At 40.4% G+C, this 18215-nt stretch overlaps 1 protein-coding gene and 1 long non-coding RNA gene across 4 annotated transcripts in view; one reads left to right on the top strand and one right to left on the bottom strand.

Annotated features, from left to right (window-relative positions):
* Positions 1-11654: 11654 nt before the first annotated feature.
* ZCCHC13 (zinc finger CCHC-type containing 13) lies at positions 11655-12170 on the bottom strand. The gene has a single exon (XM_049873333.1). The coding sequence runs from the start codon at positions 12168-12170 to the stop codon at positions 11655-11657; it is 516 nt and encodes a 171-aa protein (XP_049729290.1).
* Positions 12171-15628: 3458 nt separating this feature from the next.
* The window catches only part of LOC126069694 (uncharacterized), a 173318-nt gene continuing 170731 nt past the window's right edge, over positions 15629-18215 (top strand). For all 3 annotated transcript variants that reach the window (XR_007516006.1, XR_007516008.1, XR_007516007.1), the window contains exon 1: positions 15629-15923. This is a non-coding gene — a long non-coding RNA (uncharacterized LOC126069694). The remainder of the gene's footprint in view (positions 15924-18215) is intronic.

Here is an 18215-nt window from a genome sequence, read left to right on the forward strand (position 1 = left end):
TCTCCTGTCTGAAGGGGAGTTGAGAGGGTAGAAGGGGTCAGAAGCTGGCCGAATGGATATGAAAAGAGAGAGCAGAGGGAAGGAGCGTGCTGTCTCATTAGGGGGAGAGCAATTAGGAGTATGTGGAAAAAAAATAGCAAGGTGTTTATAAATTTTTTTATGAGAGTCCGACTTGATTTGTAAACTTTCATTTAAAGCGCAATAAAAATTAAAAAAAAAGAAAGATAAATTTACTGAAGATACACCCTACACTAATCTTGCCTCATTAACACAACAAAGACAACCCATTCCCAAATGGGATTATAACCACAGGTATACAGCTTCTGATTTAAAACACATATTTTCGGGGACATAATTCAATCCATAACATCCCCTTTCTTCTTCTTTGGTAACTTAACCTCTACTTTGTTGATGTTATCTGTAGTCATGTGATTTAAGGAAGGTTGGATACCTTACCAGTTGGGTGTATGGGAGGGGAGAGAAAAATCTTGACTAGTCTAAATTTAGCATGGTAATTTAGTTTCCTTAGCCAGTGATTGGTTTAGGAAGGTGACTTCTAGATATAATTTCTCTACCCTTACAAGACTGAGGAGAAAGACCTTTTTCTGCTTCTGGATATTGCTATCTAAAAATTGTGCCTGTGATAGTAGCAGGAATTATAAGATCATGATGAAAGCCAGTTTTAGGAGAAAAAGCAACACACCGAGGATGACAGAGCATAAACATGGAAAGAATCTGAGTCTTTGATGATGTCGTGAGTCAATTAACCAATTCTGAAATCCTTCTGTCTCTGGAGTTCTTGTTACATGAGATAATAAATTTCCTCATTATTTAAGCATTCATGTTGGTCTTCTGATATTTGAAACTGAAAGCATCTTAACTGATACAAAAAAAAAAAAACAAAACCAAACCCATTGCCATCAAGTCAATTACGACTCATAGCGGGGGGAGTAAAAATTAACCCATCCCATGTTATAATTTGTTGTTGGCAATGGTGGCAGTACTTACTGGTTGTGACTAAGACAAAGAGAAGCCTGGAGATGCTTAAACAGGAAACAGATACTTTGTGTATTTGGGGGAGGGTGAGAGAAAAGTGTAGTGTGGGGCTTGATGAACAATTAAGTCAGCGAAACTTTCTTGTATTTGAGGTACTGGGATCCTTGGGAAGTTGCTGAGAATGGAGGTCTATGAAAACTAATCGACAAGCTTATCTCTAATAAAACAGCATGAAAATAAAAACCCTCTTTCAGAGAGAGGATGACCAGAATCCTGAGTGGTATACAAAATTTATTTGAGGATTACTGCTTATCTTTAAAAGCCACTTAAAAATTTCCAAAAAATTGGTCTTGGATGTAAGAACAAAATATATTTGATGTTATCTACACCATTATTTTTTCACACCGTTATTGAGGCCATACATTGTCAGAAGTTCTGATGATTCACATTTGAGCATTAAGCCAGCACCAGGGGAAGAGACCTTTGAACCCTGGCATGGGCTTACTACAGGAATGGTGCAAGAGTGACAAGTACGAGAGGCAGAAAAATTGTAGAGATGGTTGAAGAGCCTTAGAGGCAGGGCCAGCCACATAATATGCAGAGCCCACTGCAAAATGAAAATGTAAGGACCACTGCTAAAAAAATTATTAAGAATTTTGGACATCAGACAAAATGTTGGAGAATTGAGCTCCAAGAGCCTGCCCATCATCAAAAATGAGCAAAAACTATCAGAATCAACTTTGTAAGAACTCTGGAAAATAGGCAAAGGTCTATAGCAACTAAGTGAATACCAAATCAAGAAGATGTCTCCTTAAACATGGTGGCAGAGCTTTGTGGTGTCTTAATTTATGCTTGCTGTAAACCCCTCCTAGGTGCAATAGCTGTCTTATAGATAGCAGCTTATATTCCCAGAGTGGGTTCCTGGTTCTAGAGGGAGAAGAGAAGGCCTTATTCCCCAGGAATTGCATTTGTCTCTTTTGATCTGTCGAGTTTCTCTGAAGGACTGACACAAGATGCTTGCCTTTATTTCTCTAACTCAGGACTGGCTGAGCAAAGGATGTTCCTGGAAAACATTGAAAGGCAAATGAACAAATCACTATTGCCTGAGGAAAAAGACTAGAGTTGGGGCAAATAATGTTGTTGTTGCATGCCGTGCAGTGGATTCATAGTGTGTAGCTCATAGTGATCCTATAGAAACCCTATAGGAGAGAGTAGAAGTGCCACGTAGGAGTTCCCAGGCTGTAATCTTTATGGAAGAAGATCACCAGGTCTTTCATGCATGAAGCAGCTGGGTGTGTTTGAACTTTTGGGTTAGTAGCTGAGCACTTAACTATTGAGCCATCCAGTGCTCCTTCCATTAACATTAAAGCATCCCAAAACAATTATTCCAGCCTACGTCCAAACTTTCAGAAACACCTTGATACCTTTTGACTTAGGGCTGTCTACAAGATACTCTTACCCTGCTAAGATGGAGCTTCTCATTATTTAGAGTGCTAAGGTGTATTTGGTAATGCGCAAAGAGATTTACTGAATTTACAATAGAAGATCTTTGGTCTTCTTAAGACATTATTTGCCCTTTTATTTCTTGACAAACCAGCCAAAACCAATGTGTTTATTCAGAGCACAATGAAAATAAGCTCTGGAATCAGAAACCTGAGTGGGCAAATAATAGACACACTAAAAGCCTTGGAGGAAATATTGGGGAAAGAGCTACTTTGGAAAATTAAGACTTTAAACAACTCCCACATATAATGGGGAATACAGAAAGCCATACACATGCCATGGCAGGCCACATGCTCAGAAGATATATGAAAAGGCCCTAAGCTTTTACTTCCCATGATCTTTAGGCTCAGCACAAGCAAGAGCTGAAGGCTAAGCCAGAGTTTTAAGTGAACTGGCTAAGTACTGAAGAAGTGCCCAACACAGAGGCAATCAGCAAAGACTGGGAGAGTTCTTTCCTATTTTCTTTTTATCTTCTCTTCTCTCTTCCCTTCCTTTTCTTTCCCTTCCCTCCCCCGCCCCCGCCCCCGCCCCCTGCTGAAGGAGTTTAAGGAATTCTTTATTGAACCACTAGGTGATCACAAGCTAAAGGAACAGAAACTTCAGAGACTACACATGATGAAGAATGCAGTTTTTAAAATAGTTTAGTGAAGTCACTAAACATAAAGCAACTACAACCCATGGAAAGCAATAACAATAAATTTTGATGAGGGATAAGAACCTGATTTCCAGAGTTACCATGTTATAATATTCAAAATGTCCAGTTTTCACAAAAAAAAATTACAAGGCATGCAAAGAAACAAAAAGTATGGCCCATGTATAGGAAAAAAAAAAATAAATGAACACAAATTATCTCTGTGGAAGTGCAGACATTCAACTTACTAGGGAAATACTTTAAATTGCTTTAAATATTCCAGGAGAGCTAAAGGAAACCATGGGCAAAGAAATAAAGGAAATCATGAGAACAAAGTATCACCAAAGAGAGAATATCAACAAAAAGACAGAAATTATATAAAGAAACCAAATAGGAATTCTAAAGCTAAAAGGTAGAATGAGTGAAATAAAAAAATGAATTAGAGGATTTCACCATCAGATTTGAGAAGACAGAAGAAAGAATCTGCTAACCTGAAGATAGCTCAATTGAAATTATCCAGTCTGAGAAGCAGAAAGGAGAAAGAATAAAAAAATAAATACAATAGAGCCTAAGAAATCAGTGGGGTACTATCAAGCACACCAAGATATGCATAATAGGAGTCCCAGAAGGACAGGAGACAGAGAAAGAGGCAGAAAGAATATTAGAAGAAACAGTGGTTAAAAAATTTGCAAATTTGTTAGAATACATGAATGTATACATCCAAGAAGCTAAATGAACCCCATTGTCTTAGTTATCTAGCGCTGCTGTAACAGAAATACTGCAAGTGGATGGCTTTAACAAAGAGAAATTTATTCTCTCATAGTCTTGTAGGCCAGAAGTCTGAATTCAGGGCACCAGCTCCAGGGGAAGGCTTTCTCTCTCTCCTTCAGCCCTGGAGGAAGGTCCTTGCCCTCAATCTTCCCCTGGTCTAGGAGCTTCTCAGTGCAGAAACCCCAGGTCCAAAGGACACTATCTGCTTTTGGCCCTGCTTTTTTGGTGGTATGAGGTCCCTCCATCTCTCTGCTCACTTCTCTCTTTTATATCTCAAAAGAGATTGGCTTAAGACACAATGTAATCTTGTAGATTGAGTCCTGCCTCATTAACATAACTGCCTCTAATCATGCCTCATTAACATCAGAGAGGTAGGATTTACAACACACAGGAAAATTGCATAAGATGACAAAATGGTGGACAATCGCACAATACTGGGAATCATGGCCTACCCAAGTTGACACATATTTTGGGGGGGACACAATTCAATCCATGACACCTACTTAGGATGAACGCAAAGAGACCCACACTGAGATAGCACATAGTCAAACTGTTGAAAACCAAAGAAAGAATCTTGAAAGCAGCAGGAGAAAAGTGAAGCCTTAAGTACAAGAGTTTCTTAATAAAATTAATAACTGATTTCTTATTAGAAACCATGGAGGCCAGAAGACAGGGGGATGAGATATGTTCAAAGCACTTAAAGAAAAAACATCGTAAATCAAGAATTTTATGTCCACCAAAATTATATTTCAAAAATGAAGGGAAAATGAAGATATTTCCAAGTAAAAAAAAGCTGAAAGTTCATTGTTAGTACACCTGCCCAACAAGTCTTTATCTGGCTTTGGTATCAGAGTGACCCTGGCTTAATAGAGTGCGCTAGAAAGTGTTTTCCTCACTTCTATTTTTTTTGGTTGAGTTTGAGAAGTGTTGATGTTAATTCTCCCTTAAGTGTTTGGTAAAATTCCCCAACGAAACCATCTGGTTTAGGACTTTTTTTTTTTTTTTTTTTTTTTGAGGTTTTTGATTACTGATTCAATCTCTCCACTTTTAATGGTTTTCTTGAGATTTTTCTATTTCTTCTTGAGTCAATTTAGGTAATTTGTGTGTTTCTAGGAATTTGTCCATTTAATCTAGATTATCTAATTTTTTGGCATACAATTGCTTGTAGTATTCTCTTATAATTCTTTTTATTTCTGTATGATCACTAGTAATGCCCCCAAATTTATTTCTGATTTTAGTTATTTCCATATTCTCTCTTTTTTAGTTTGTCATTCTAGCCAGAGATTTGTCAATTTTATAGATCTTTTTAAAGAACTAACTTTTGGTTTTGTTGATTATATTATTTTTCTGGTCTCCATTATATTTATCTTCACTGTAATCTTTATTAATTCCTTTCTTCTGGTAGCTTTGGGCTTCATTTTCTCTCTCTTTTTTTTTTTTCTTCTAGTTCTTAAGGTGTGCAGTTAGGTTATTGATTTCTTCTTTTTTACTGTAGGCATTTACAGCTATAGATTTCTCTGAGCAATGCATTCACTGCATCGTATAAATTTTAGCATGTTGTTTTTTAACTTTCACTCTTCTCTAAGTATTTTGTAATTTCCCTTACAATTTCTTCTTTGACCAATTAGTTGTTTAATATCCACATATTTGTGAATTTTCCATTTTTTCTTCTGTATTAAATTCTAATTTCATTTTCTTGTGGTTGGAGAAGATACTTTGTATGATTTCAATCTTCTTAAACTTATTTAGACTTGTTTTGTGATCTAACACATGGCCTATCCTGGGGAATGATCCATGTGCACTGGAGAATAATATGTATTGTGCTGTTGTTGGGTGGAGTATTCTATATATGTCTGGTAGGTCTACTTGGTTTATATTGTTCAAGTCCTTATTGTTCTTCTGTATAGATGTTCCATACATTACTGAAAATGGTGTGTTGATGTCTCCAGCTACTACTGGAAAACTGTCTATTTCTTCCTTCAATTCTGTCAATATTTGCTTCATATATTTTGACGTTCTGTTGTCAGGCGCATACGTAGTTGTAATTGTCATATCTTCTTGATGAATTGGTCCTTTTATCATTATAAATGGCCTTTTTAAAATCTCTTGTAACAGCTTTTTACTATCAATCTATTTTGTCTGATATTAATTATTGTCACCATAGCAATTTTTGTTACCATTTGCATAAAATTTCCCTCATCCTTTCACTTTCAACCTATTAGTATATTTGATTCTAACATGGGTGTCTTGTAGACAGCATATAGTAGGATCATGTCCCCCTTCCCATTCTTCAAATCTCTGCCTTTTGATTTGAGATTGTTATGGATTGAATTGCATCCTCCCAAAATTTGTGTTGTAAATCTTAACCCCTATATCTGTGGTTGTGATCCCATTTGGGAATAGGGTTTTCTTTATTATGTTAATAAGATCATATCAGTGTAGGGTGTGTCTTAAGCCAATCATTTTTGAGATCTAAAAGAGATTAAGCACAGAAGCAAGCAAGCACAGATGGAGGAAGATAGGTGCCATGCCACACAAAGATCATCAAGAAACCAAGGAACAGAAGCTGAAAAAGAGACAAGGAACTTCCCCCAGAGCCAACAGAGACAGAAGAACCAGCACCCTGAATTTGGATTTCTATCCTCCTAAACTGTAAGAAAAATAATTTATGTTCATTAAAGCAACCCACTTGTAGTATTTCTGTTAAGAAGCACTAAGAAACTAAAACAGAGTTTAATCCATTTACCTTTAAAGTAAGTGCTGATAAGGAAGGCCTTATTTCTGCCATTCTCTATTTGTTTTCTGTGTCTCTTACGCAATAGACCCCCTTATCCACAATTTCACTTTCCACAGTTTGTTACCGGTGGTAAACCGCAGTCCAAAAATATTAAATGGAAAATTTCAGGAATAAACAATTCATAAGTTTTAAGTTACACACCGTTTTGAGTAACGTGATGAGATCTTGCTCCATCCCATTCCATCCAGCCTAGGATGTAAATCATCCCTTTGTCTAGCATATCCACTCTGTATAAGCTATCCTCCTGTTAGTCACTTAGTAACCATCTCAGTTATCAGATCTACTGTTGTGGTATTGCAGTGCTTGTGTTCAGGTAACCCTTATTTTACTTGATAATGGCCCCCAAAGGCAAGAGTAGTGATGCTGGCAATTTGGATATGCCAAAGAGAAGCCATAAAGTACTTCCTTTAAGTGAAAAGGTGAAAGTTCTCAACTTAATAAGGAAAGGAAAAAAAAATCATATGCTGTGTTTGCTAAGGTCTACAGTAAGAATGAATCTCCTATCCATGAAATTTTGAAGAAGGAAAGGAAATTTGTGCTAATTTTGCAGTCATACCTCAAACTGCAAAAGTTATGGCCACAGTGCGTGATAAGTGCTTAGTTAAGATGAAAAAGTCACTAAATTTGTGAGTGGAAGACATGAGCAAAAAACGTGCTATGATTGACGACGATGTGTTGTGCCAGAAAGCATTGAGCCTATACAAAGACTTCAGCAAGGGATCCCCTGAAACAAGTGACACCAAGCCATTTACTGAAATTAAGGGATGGTTACACAGATTCAGGAATAGGTTTGAACTGAAAAATAAAAAACTTACTGGAGAGGCTGTGTCTGCCAATGAAGAAGGCTGTTGCCACATTTCTGGCAGAGTTGAAGTTGATTAAGGAGAAAGGAAACCATCCAAAGCAAGTCTTCAATTACAATGAAATCGGGCTCTTCTAGAAGAAGGTGCCCAATAAAATCTACATTCATAAAAGTGCAAAGGAGGCACCAGAGCATAAAACATGGAAGGATTTGGTACTATTCGTGGTTTCAGGCATCCACTGGGGGTCTTGAAACATATCCTCTGCAGATAAGGGAGAACTACTGTACCTTTTTGTCCCTCATTTCCTCCAATACTGCCTTCATTTGTGTTTAGTTGATTTTTTGTAGTGAACCATTTTGATTCCCTTTTGTCTATATATTTTTTAGATATTTTCTTTGTGTTAACCATGGGGATTAAACTTGATATCCTAATTTTGAAACAATCTAGTTTGAAGTAATATTTAACAGGATTCAATACATGTCTTAGGCTGGGTTCTCTAAAGAGGCAAAACCAATAAAGCATATAAATATATATAGAGAGAGATTTATAACAAGGAAATGGCTGTAGAGGTTGTAGAGAATGGAATGTCCAAAATCTGTGGGTCAAGCTGGAAGCTTCTCCTGATTCACACAGCTACAGGGGTGGAGAACCCAAGATCAGCAGGTCAGAGACAGGTCCGTTACTCACAGGCTGCGAAGATCAACGAATCCCAAGATTGGCAGGCAAGACTGCACAGGTAAGCTGCTAGCTCAAGTCCCAAGAACTGGAGGCCAGAAGAACAGGAGCCAGCTGCAAGATCCAGAGTGAGCAAAAGCCCAAAATCCTTGCCAGAATGTTCATGTCATGGATTGAATTATGTCCTCCCAAAAATGTATGTATCAACTTGGTTAGGCCATGATTCCCAGTATTCTGTGGTTGTCCTCCATTTTACATTAAAGAGGATTACGGTGGGATTGTAACATGCTTACCAGGTCACATCCCTGATCCAGTGTAAAGGGATTTTCCCTGGGGCGTGTGGCCCGCACCACCTTTTATCTCTCAAAAGATAAAACGAAAGGGAAGCAAGAAGAGAATTGGGGACCTCATGACACCAAGAAAGCAGCACAAGGAGCAGAGCGGGTCCTTGAGACCCAGGGTCCCTGGGCCTGAGAAGCTCCTTGACCAGGGGAAGATTGAGGGCAAGGACCTTCCTCCAGAGCCAACAGAGAGAGAGAACCTTCCCCTGGAGCTGATGTCCTGAATTTGGACTTGTAACCTACTAGACTGTGAGAAAATAAATTTCTCATTGTTAAAGCCATCCACTTGTGGTATTTCTGTTATAGCAGCACTAGATGACTAAGACAATCCACTTATATTCAATGCAGCCCACATGCCCAAGGAAACTCCCTTTCAACTGATTGGTTACTCACAGCATGTATTCGGATCTTTTCCAGTTGTTTGGCCAGGTAGCTGTCTTCCAAATCTCTTGACATAGACATGTGAGAACTTTCAGACTTGCATCCGTTTGTTGAAGCAGTTGGCATAGCTTCCAGTATCACAACAAGGAAACTACCACAGTATGACAAACTGACAGACAAGTCTTATGGTATTGCCATAATGCATATGTTGGTACACTTGATTGTGTCTCACAGTCCCTTAGGCTCTGTTCACTTATTTTTTTTTTCTTTTTGCTCCTCAGACTTAATAATTTCAATTGTCTTATGGTGGCATTGTGGTTAAGAGCTATGGCTGCTAACCAAAAAGTCAGCAGTTCGAATCCACCAGGCGCTCCTTGGAAACCATATGGGGCAGTTGCACTCTGTCCTACAAGGTTGCTATGAGTTGGAATTGACTCGATGGCAACACGTTCGGTTTTTTTTGTTGTTGTTTTTAATCTTCAAATTAACTGATTCTTTCTGCTGCCTGCTCAAAGCTGTTGCTGAATTCCTTCAGTATACCACCAAGGTATACAGTTTCAACTAATCTCGTGCGGTGGATGTTATATCGTTATCTCTGTTCCCAGGTCATAGAGCAGACATTATATTACTTATATGGGCCTGGCAGGTGATGTAAATGAGTAAGGTAATGCTGGTCGGAAATTTCGTGAGACTTATGGGAGATTGTGGGGGCTTGGGTGAATTGAAGAGCATGTGACTTGTCTTTAGGGAGAAAATGCTACTCACCTCCAGCTGAAAGTTTCCACACAGGAGTGTGTCATTGCTTCCTTCTCAATGTTTCTGTTCCAGAGAGGACAAAAATTAAGTATTTTTATGTGAACTACCCTACTTTTTAAATGTTGACATCTAATTCACAAATACTGTTGAACAATGTGTAAGTTAAACTAAACATATTTATTTACCTGGTTCAGTGAGAGGGCTACCATTTTGCAACTTCTGGCACAGGGATAGTGATGAGCAAAAATAAGATTTCCTTTCCCCTGAGACCAGAAAAGATTGCCTAGAGAGCAATGGTAAAAAGGACTTAAATGCAGAGTGTGTCTTTAATAAAGGGATACAGCCTCTTTTCCTTCCACTTTGGCCAAACTTCTGAGGGCATGGAAAGTGAAACTTTAAAATGGTTTTCTGGTATTCAAAAGCAGAGCTCTGTGTTCCTCCTTTCCTAAATACCATTCAGCACAGTGATGAGACCTGAGAATTTGTGTGACTCAACGTGATGTAGTAGTTTTATATTGTGTCTTGGAAGATTGGACTGAGATAGCCCATAGAGGAGCTGGGAGTGTACCTGAGTTTATCTTGATGGAAACAGCACAAAGAGCAACATAATCAATTTCTAGGAGCCCAAGAGGGTGACAGAAGGAATTAAACAGAGCTTTCAAATGGGAAAGAAGGATTACGCATAAGAGATCCATGTGTAAGTTCATAAAAGAATGTGGCTTCAGTTGTAAGTCACATTTCTTAATAATTTGAGTTTATGGACCAAAAATTGTATCCCCTGTGCTATAAATCCTATCATACCGTAGGTTTGACATGTAGTATTGTCATTTTCTAAACCATTTTCTATTACAACTTCAATTTTCTCTTGATACAATAGTTATGTCCACCCACCCTGGGTTTTACTTATAGTTTTAAAATATTTTTCTATTTCTATAGAACTTCAGTTGTTTACCGGTATGATTTTTAAAAATGAATTCCAGCATATGAAACTCAGTTTCATATCTATGAAAATACATTTTCTGAAACTCCTAAAAATAAATATAATTTTTATATCTGTTAAAAGTGTATTTTTTTAAATTACTGAAGTCCCAAAATATGTCTAATCTTAATATTTATATTCTTTTTTAAATATTTTTAAAAATATCTAAAAACTTTGCCATCAACATCTGTATGTCCACAACTTGCTATTAAGATTTTTTCCCTTTTTTTACATTGTTCTCTCTCTCTCAAAGCTACTTACTTACAGATGTTGTACATCTTTCTCTGGTTTGTTTTCATTAAAATATGTGCTCTATGTCAGATCAGATACAGATGTCTTCCAATGTTATTTAGAAGCTAATGAGGTCAGATAATTCAAAGCCATCAATATAACAAAGTTAAAATTACTTTGGAAAGGTCATAGACATTTCCAGAATTGGTTTTATTTGCTGTATGGATCTTTGAGCAAATGTTACCTCCTCAGTGTGTCCTTGTGTATCTAAAACAGAACCATGACCACCACTCCTTCCACCCGCCCCGCCCCCAAGTATTCCTATCCTCTTACATGGTGTTCTTTTTCTCCCAGGCAATTTACCTTCATCTGACACACTATATATTTTACTTGTTAATATGTTTAGGCCTGTGTTACCAAACTTAGTCTGGTTTGTCCACTGATATATCCCCAGCTCTTTGAATAGTACCTGGCCTACAGTAGCTCCTAATTAAATGTGTTAAATCAAAACACATCCAAAGAACCCAGAAATTGCCTAATTCTCTGAAAACTGTTCAATAACCTGATTCACCAGCAGCACAGAAACAACACATAAATTATAAGACTTCTACAACTGAATAATTTCTTTTCTTTTTTTTTTGAGTTTTTTTTCAGCCCTTTCCTTCTTTTAGATGGTAATTAAAGTTCACTGGCCTGGGAGTAGCTTCCACCTATTAGCTTCTGGTCAGTGAAGAGGTTTCAGAGAAATTAATACAATTATTAATGAGAAAAAGGAGGGGGGGAGGAAAAATTAAGCAGTAGTGTCAATGAGGCATTCCCGGGCTAGATGACCGGACTCGCCACAGCAGTAGCAGTTGACCTCGCTTGTGTTGCTGCAGTTGATGGCCATATGGCTGGTCTCACCGCACCGATAGCACTTGGCTTGGGTGCAGTCTTTCTGAATGTGCGCATATTTGCGGCAAGAGTAGCACTTCTGCTCTGCCAAAGGGTCATAATCACGAGCCAGATGGCCTGGTCTGCCGCACGTGTAACAGCACTGTTCTCTCTCGCGCTTAGGCTCGATACAACCTTTGGCCATGTGGCCACTTCTCCCACAGTTGTAGCAGATGTCCTCGAGAAGGTCACAGTTCTTAGCATGATGACCGGACTCACCACAGCGGTAGCAGATGTCAGGTAGGGTGGTGGAACCGCGCGGATAACCTCTGCCACGGCCTCTACCTCTGCGCCCTCGAGCTCCCCCTCCTTTATGGCATCCCGGAGCCCAACGGCCAGAGTGTGCACACTTGAAGCATTCCTTACTGCTCATGGCTGTAGTGAGATCTTCCAGTGAGAGGGCCCACCGTTGCCCTGGAGGCTCCAACGCAACTCCCCGTAGGGCGGCTATTTTTCTTTAGGGGACTCGGTGGCGTCACACAAGGTGTGTGCAAGGCCCCATTCGCGTGTCAGGCCTGCCAGCAACCCTTCCCACATGACTTTCTGCCTACTCACAAAGCCAAAAGGACAATAATCAGTTAATTGGATAGTGCAGTGACCAGTTTTGTAAATGCCTGGATTGTTAAATTTGAGTGTCAAAGGAAGGTGGAAGGAATACACAGAATCACTATACCAAAAAGAACTCGTGGACATCCAACCCTTTCAGGAGGTAGCATATGATTAGGAACCAATGATACTGAAGGAAGAAGTCCAAGCTGCACTGAGGCATTGGCAAAAAACAAGTCTCCAGGAACCGAAAGAATACTAATTGAGATGTTTCAACAAAGGGATGCAGTGCTGAAAGTACTCATCTATACCAAGAAATTTGGAAGACAGCTACCTGGCCACTCGACTGGGAGAGATCCATAATTATGCCTATTCCAAAGAAAGGTGATCCAACAAAATGCAGAAATTATCAAATAATATCATTAATATCACATGCAAGTAAAATTTTGCTGCTGATCATTCAAAACTGGCTGCAGCAGTATATCGAAATTCAAGCCAAATTCAGAAGACTATGTGGAACGAGGGATATCATTGCTGATGTCGGATGGATCCTAGCTGAAAGCAGAGAATACCAGAAAGATGTTTACCTGTATTTTATTGACTATGCAAAGGCATTCGATTGTGTGGATCATAAGAAATTATGGATAACATTGCAAAGAATGGGAATTCCAGAACACTTAATTGTGCTCATGAGGAACCTGAACATAGATCAAGAGGCAGTTGTTCAAACAGAACAAGGTTTAAAGTCAGAAAAGCTGTGCATCAGGGTTGTATCCTTTCACTATACTTATTCAATCTGTGTGCTGAGCAAATAATCTGAGAAGCTGGACTATATGAAAAAGAATGGGGCATCAGGATTGGAGGAAGACTCATTAACAACCTGCGTTATGCAGATGACAGAACCTTGGTTGCTGAAAGTGAAGAGGACTTGAAGCGCTTACTGATGAAGATCAAAGACCAAACCCTTCAGTATGGATTAAACCTCAACGTAAAGAAAACAAAAATTCTCACAATGGATCAATAAGCAACATCATGATAAACAGAAAAGATTGAAGTTGTCAAGGATTTCAATTTTTTTTTACTTGGATCCACAATCAACGCCCATGGAAGCAGCAGTCAGGAAATCAAACAACACATTGCAGTGGGCAAATCTGCTGCAAAAGACCTCTTTAAAGTGTTAGAAAGCAAAGATGCCACCTCTAGGACTAAAATGCCCCTGACCCAAGCCGTGGTGTTTCCTATCACCTCATATGCATGTGAAAGTTGGACAATGAATAAGGAAGACTGGAGAACTGATGCCTTTGAAGTCTGATGTTAGCGAAGAATATCGAATATACCATGGGCTGCCAAAAGAACGAACAAATCTGTTTTGGAAGAAGTACAACCAGAATGCTCCTTAGAAGTAAGGATGGTGAGACTATGTCTCACATACTTTGGATATGCTATCAGGAGGGATCAGTGCCTGGAGGACATCATGCTTGGAAAAGTAGAGGGTCAGTGAAGGAGAGGAAGACCCTCATTGTGATGGACTGACATAGTGGCTGCAACAATGGTCTCAAGTATAACAATGATTGTGAGGATGACACAGTACCGGGCACTGTTTTATTCTGTTGTATGTGGGGTGGCTATGAGTTGGAATCAACCCGACAGCACCTAACAACAGCAAGAAGGAGCCCTAGTTGGACAGTGGTTAATCCCTTGACTGCTCACTGAGAGGTTGGAAGTGTGAACCCACCAACTGCTCCGTGGAATAAAGATGTGGCAGTCTTCTTGGGTAAAGATTACAGTCGTGGAAGCCCTATGGGACAGTTCTACTCTGTCCTTTGAGTCACTGTGTGTCGGAATCAACTCAAAGGCAATGGGTTTTGGTTTTGAAACCTGTTATTGAAAAAAAAAAAAAGAGAATACAAAGGAATGAAAGCACTTGTTAAAATGATGTTGTAGAATCTGGGCAAAATTTATTCAATTTGAAATTTTCCTTTTGTGTGTATTTTAGCTTTAGTTTAATAATAAATGATTTAGCAGAGAGGTGCTTGGTACCACTACAAATCCATGCATTTCTATTTATCTCCTTTTTTTATCTTCCACATGTTGAGCATTGTTTTATAACTTTTCGTGCATATTATATAAAAATACCAGCTTCCATTATTTCTCTTTATAATGTTAATCTGACATTTTTAGCAAGTTAATTAGAGAGAATGAGGATATACAGTTTATGGGTCTTAGGATTTATGGATTTGTAGGTCTCAGTTTTTAATAGTTTCAAACTGCTTTCTCCTAAAGCAAGAAAAACCAGGCACCAAAGTAAAACATCATACAGAAGAACAAAATGTTATTTGGTATTCTTTCCTGTGCATATCCAAAGAGGAATCTATTTCTCAGCTTGCTGCATAAGCGAAGTCATTTCTCTCAAAATTAATTTTTGAGTTCCTCACAGGAGAGGACCAGGCCTCGTATCTAACAGTGGATAAAACTGAAAAAATTTTAAACACCCAGACAATACCAGGGTTGTAAAGAGTAAGAAAAAGGCATTGAATATTGGTGGCATACTGCTTCTTGCCCTCAAACTGATCATTTATCATTGCTCTTTTTGCTTTGTGGAAGGGTTCTTTTGGTTCCCTGTCTCCGGATCTTCTCCATGGGTTCATCATCAATCAGGCCTTCTGTTTGCCCAACACTGGTTGGTTTGGCCTAACCTGAGAATTGCTTTGGAGATTATTGTGTGGATATAGTACTTTTTTTTAAGAGGCAGCTTTATTATCATAGAGATTGTCACATCCTTCCTTTCAAAGACATATAATAAGATACTATCTACAGAAGATTTTCTCAACCTCAACTTTATGTATTGGGTCACATAATTGCTTATTGTTTGGGCTGTCTTGTGCATGGTAGGATTTTAGCAACTTCCCTGGCCTCTAACTACTAGATGCCAGTTACTTTTTTTTAACAGCAATTTTTGCAGCATTTTTTTTTTTTACAATTTGCAACATCAGGCACAGAAGGAGAGGAGGAGCAAGAGGCCCAGTAGGGCTACAGACGTGCAGGGAAGGTCAAGAAGGGGAGGGTAGTTTACAAACGATAAGAGAGAAAACAGGCCTCCAACAGGTAGATTTGGCAATGCAGTGGTGGGCTAAGACAAATGGATGAAAGAGAGAGGGATTGGCAAAAGAAAGGAGGGCTGAAGGAGGCGTGGTGGTGGAGGCTCCTTTGACGAAGGAGAGGGGAAGTGGTAGAAGAAGCAGGGTGGGCTAGGGACTTGGGTTCCAGAGAAGGGGTGAAGGAGGCAGGTCCACTGCTAAGGGTAGCCTGCAACACGCTGCCTTGGTGAGGTGGGGAGAAGGGAGCGAGAGCAGAGCATGCGCTGGAAGCGCACCGCGGAGATACTGGGAGAGGCTGGCCTATTCTGGCATCGGCGTTGCGGCTGGAGTCGCGGCAGGTCCCCCGCCTGCTCTCCACTGCCGCCATGGCCTGTTGCTGCCACCCACCCTGGCGCCGCGAGCTCAGTGATACCTCCCCCTCCATCCTGACTTGGGACCGCCGACTTCGAGAATCATGCTACGACGCTCAATTCAGCTAGGAGGTAAAGGAACGACGTAGGGGAAGAAGGAGGGCGGCGGAGGGAACTCTGGCCAGGGAGGTCCTTAGTTTTCGCATTTCCCAGTTTACGAGAGGAAAAAATTGGTGACAGTACCGGTCTCAGATATCCGAAAGGATGTTGAGTATGTACTTCTCATTGTAAAAGGATGCCGACTCCTTTCCTCTAAACAGGGTCAGGACACCTGAGAGTCGGTATTTTCCATAACGTTCCCTGTATAGCAGAAGGTGTATTTAAAGGGTGGGGCCTTAGGGCTAGACTCAGTTGATTATGAAAGCTCTTTCTTTGCTTTGTTCAGGAAGGCGGGTATTATTTCTTGAATCCAAGGGTACTCTAGCCCCTCCCTTGGCATTGGGGCGGAGTCTATCTAGATCTGGGATCTGCTCGGATCACCTGCGTGTTCCAAATCTGATTGCAAGTCAGATTCTTTCCCGTATTCCACATCCTGAGTTTACCACACCTACAGGGAAGGCTGGTAATGGCTGTCCTTGAGCACTGGGTACACCTGGCCAGGAACACAACCAGATTTCATCGGACTTGTATAAAAAAAAAAACAAAACGGTGGTAGGAGCGGGAGGAAAAACAATAACACGGGCACAGTGCGCACATGTATTTTAGAGGCTGGATGGAGAGGGGAATAGAGGCGGGGAGCGCCTATATATTTGAGAAGGCCTGACCTGGAAAGAGGAGCCCTGGTGGTGCAGCGGTTGGAACCCAGCAGCCACTCTGCCGGAGAAAGATGTGGCAGTCTGCAGAAGTCTGCTTCCGTTAAGATTACAGCCTTGGAAACCATATGGGGCAATTTTACTCTGTCATATAGGGTCGCTATGAGTCGGAATCCCCTCAAGACAACTGGTTGACCTGGAAGGGAGGGGGCTCCAGGAGTGGGGAAGGGGAAGGAAGGCACACCAGCGTATTGGAGAGAACATAGTGGCGGCTAGGGAATTTAACGTTAGGGATGCAGAGGCGCGCATGCGTATTTCAGACTGAATGACCGGGAGGGGAGCGGAGGCGAGGCATGCAGCGCGTGTGTAATTGAGATTGCAAAATGGCGAGGGGGGAGGTAAGTTGTCTGCCGTTTACTCTTTGCTTGTCAATCTTGGCCTAGGAAGGCCTACAGAGAAGCAGATCTACCCTTCTAGATGGATTAAGGTGTGAGCCCGAGGTAGAGTTGTCTTAGGCTGTGGCCAAATCCACTAGAAATTAACCCTGAGTTTTATTGGCCTCTTACTGGTTTATTGGTAATTGGGTTTAAAAATGCGGGGGCAAAAGGTTGCAGCAGCTGGCTGTGTGACGGAAATGTGTTAAAAGGAGACACTTGGAGACAGGCCATATCTGGGTAGTATACATTTGGAGGGCTCTGTCTGGGGTCCTGATCATGGGTCGCTGTACTTAGCTCTGGACGTGTTCTTTCACCCCATCAAAGTTGCAGAATACAGTGGTCGCAGTATTGTGAGACTCTACTGCTATGTTGGCTGAAAATCCTTGAAAGCCCTTTTTCTCCCCCTGAGAATACACTAGTCACTGTGGAGTTGACTAAGGCTGATGTCGACCCCATGTGTGTCACAGTAAAAATATGCCCCATAGGGTTTTCAGTAGGTGATTTTTCGGAAGTAGATCGTGAGGCCTTTCTTCTGAGATACCTCTGGTTGGATTCGAATCAACCTTTCCGGTTAGCAGTCTAGCGCAGTTAACTGTTTGCACTTCCTAAAGACTGAGGATTCGGCCTTGATCTCCAATGCTAGTTACACTTTGCTTTAAATTTGGGCTTTGTGCAAATGGTTGCCTAGGACTCATACTGGCATGCAGAGATATTGAAAAGTAGTTAATAGTAATGATCATATGAAGGTGATCTGGGCTTGCACTCTTTCCTCTAGAGGAGGATTGGAATTTTTTTTCCTTTCTTTTTCTTCAGGCAATTGTACTGTCATGGCTTTCTCAAGGTTGCCAGTAAGGATCTATCTATTATTCATCACTAAAACTAGTAGATAATTCGGCACTTAGGTGTGTAGTAGTAGAAAGAGCACAGGATTCAAAAGTGAGGAGACAAGTCTTTTCCAGTAATCCTAACTGTGATCTCGTGCTGGACCTTTCCCTTCCCTGGCCCTATTTCCCTATCTATAATAATAGCTGCACCATTTGAAACATTCATAGCACTTACTGGAGCCCTGGTGGTGCAGTGGTTAAGAGCTATGGCAGCTAACCAGAAGGTCGGCAGTTTGAATCCACCAACTGCTCCTTGGAAATCTGTGGGGCAGCTCTACCCTGTCCTGTAGG

Source organism: Elephas maximus, chromosome X, assembly GCF_024166365.1.
Source record: "Elephas maximus indicus isolate mEleMax1 chromosome X, mEleMax1 primary haplotype, whole genome shotgun sequence".
Lineage (NCBI taxonomy): Eukaryota > Metazoa > Chordata > Mammalia > Proboscidea > Elephantidae > Elephas > Elephas maximus.

What these genes read in the sequence shown, in the direction of transcription:
- ZCCHC13 (XM_049873333.1), bottom strand. Translation starts at nt 12,170, where the DNA reads ATGAGCAGTAAGGAATGCTTCAAGTGTGCACACTCTGGCCGTTGGGCT.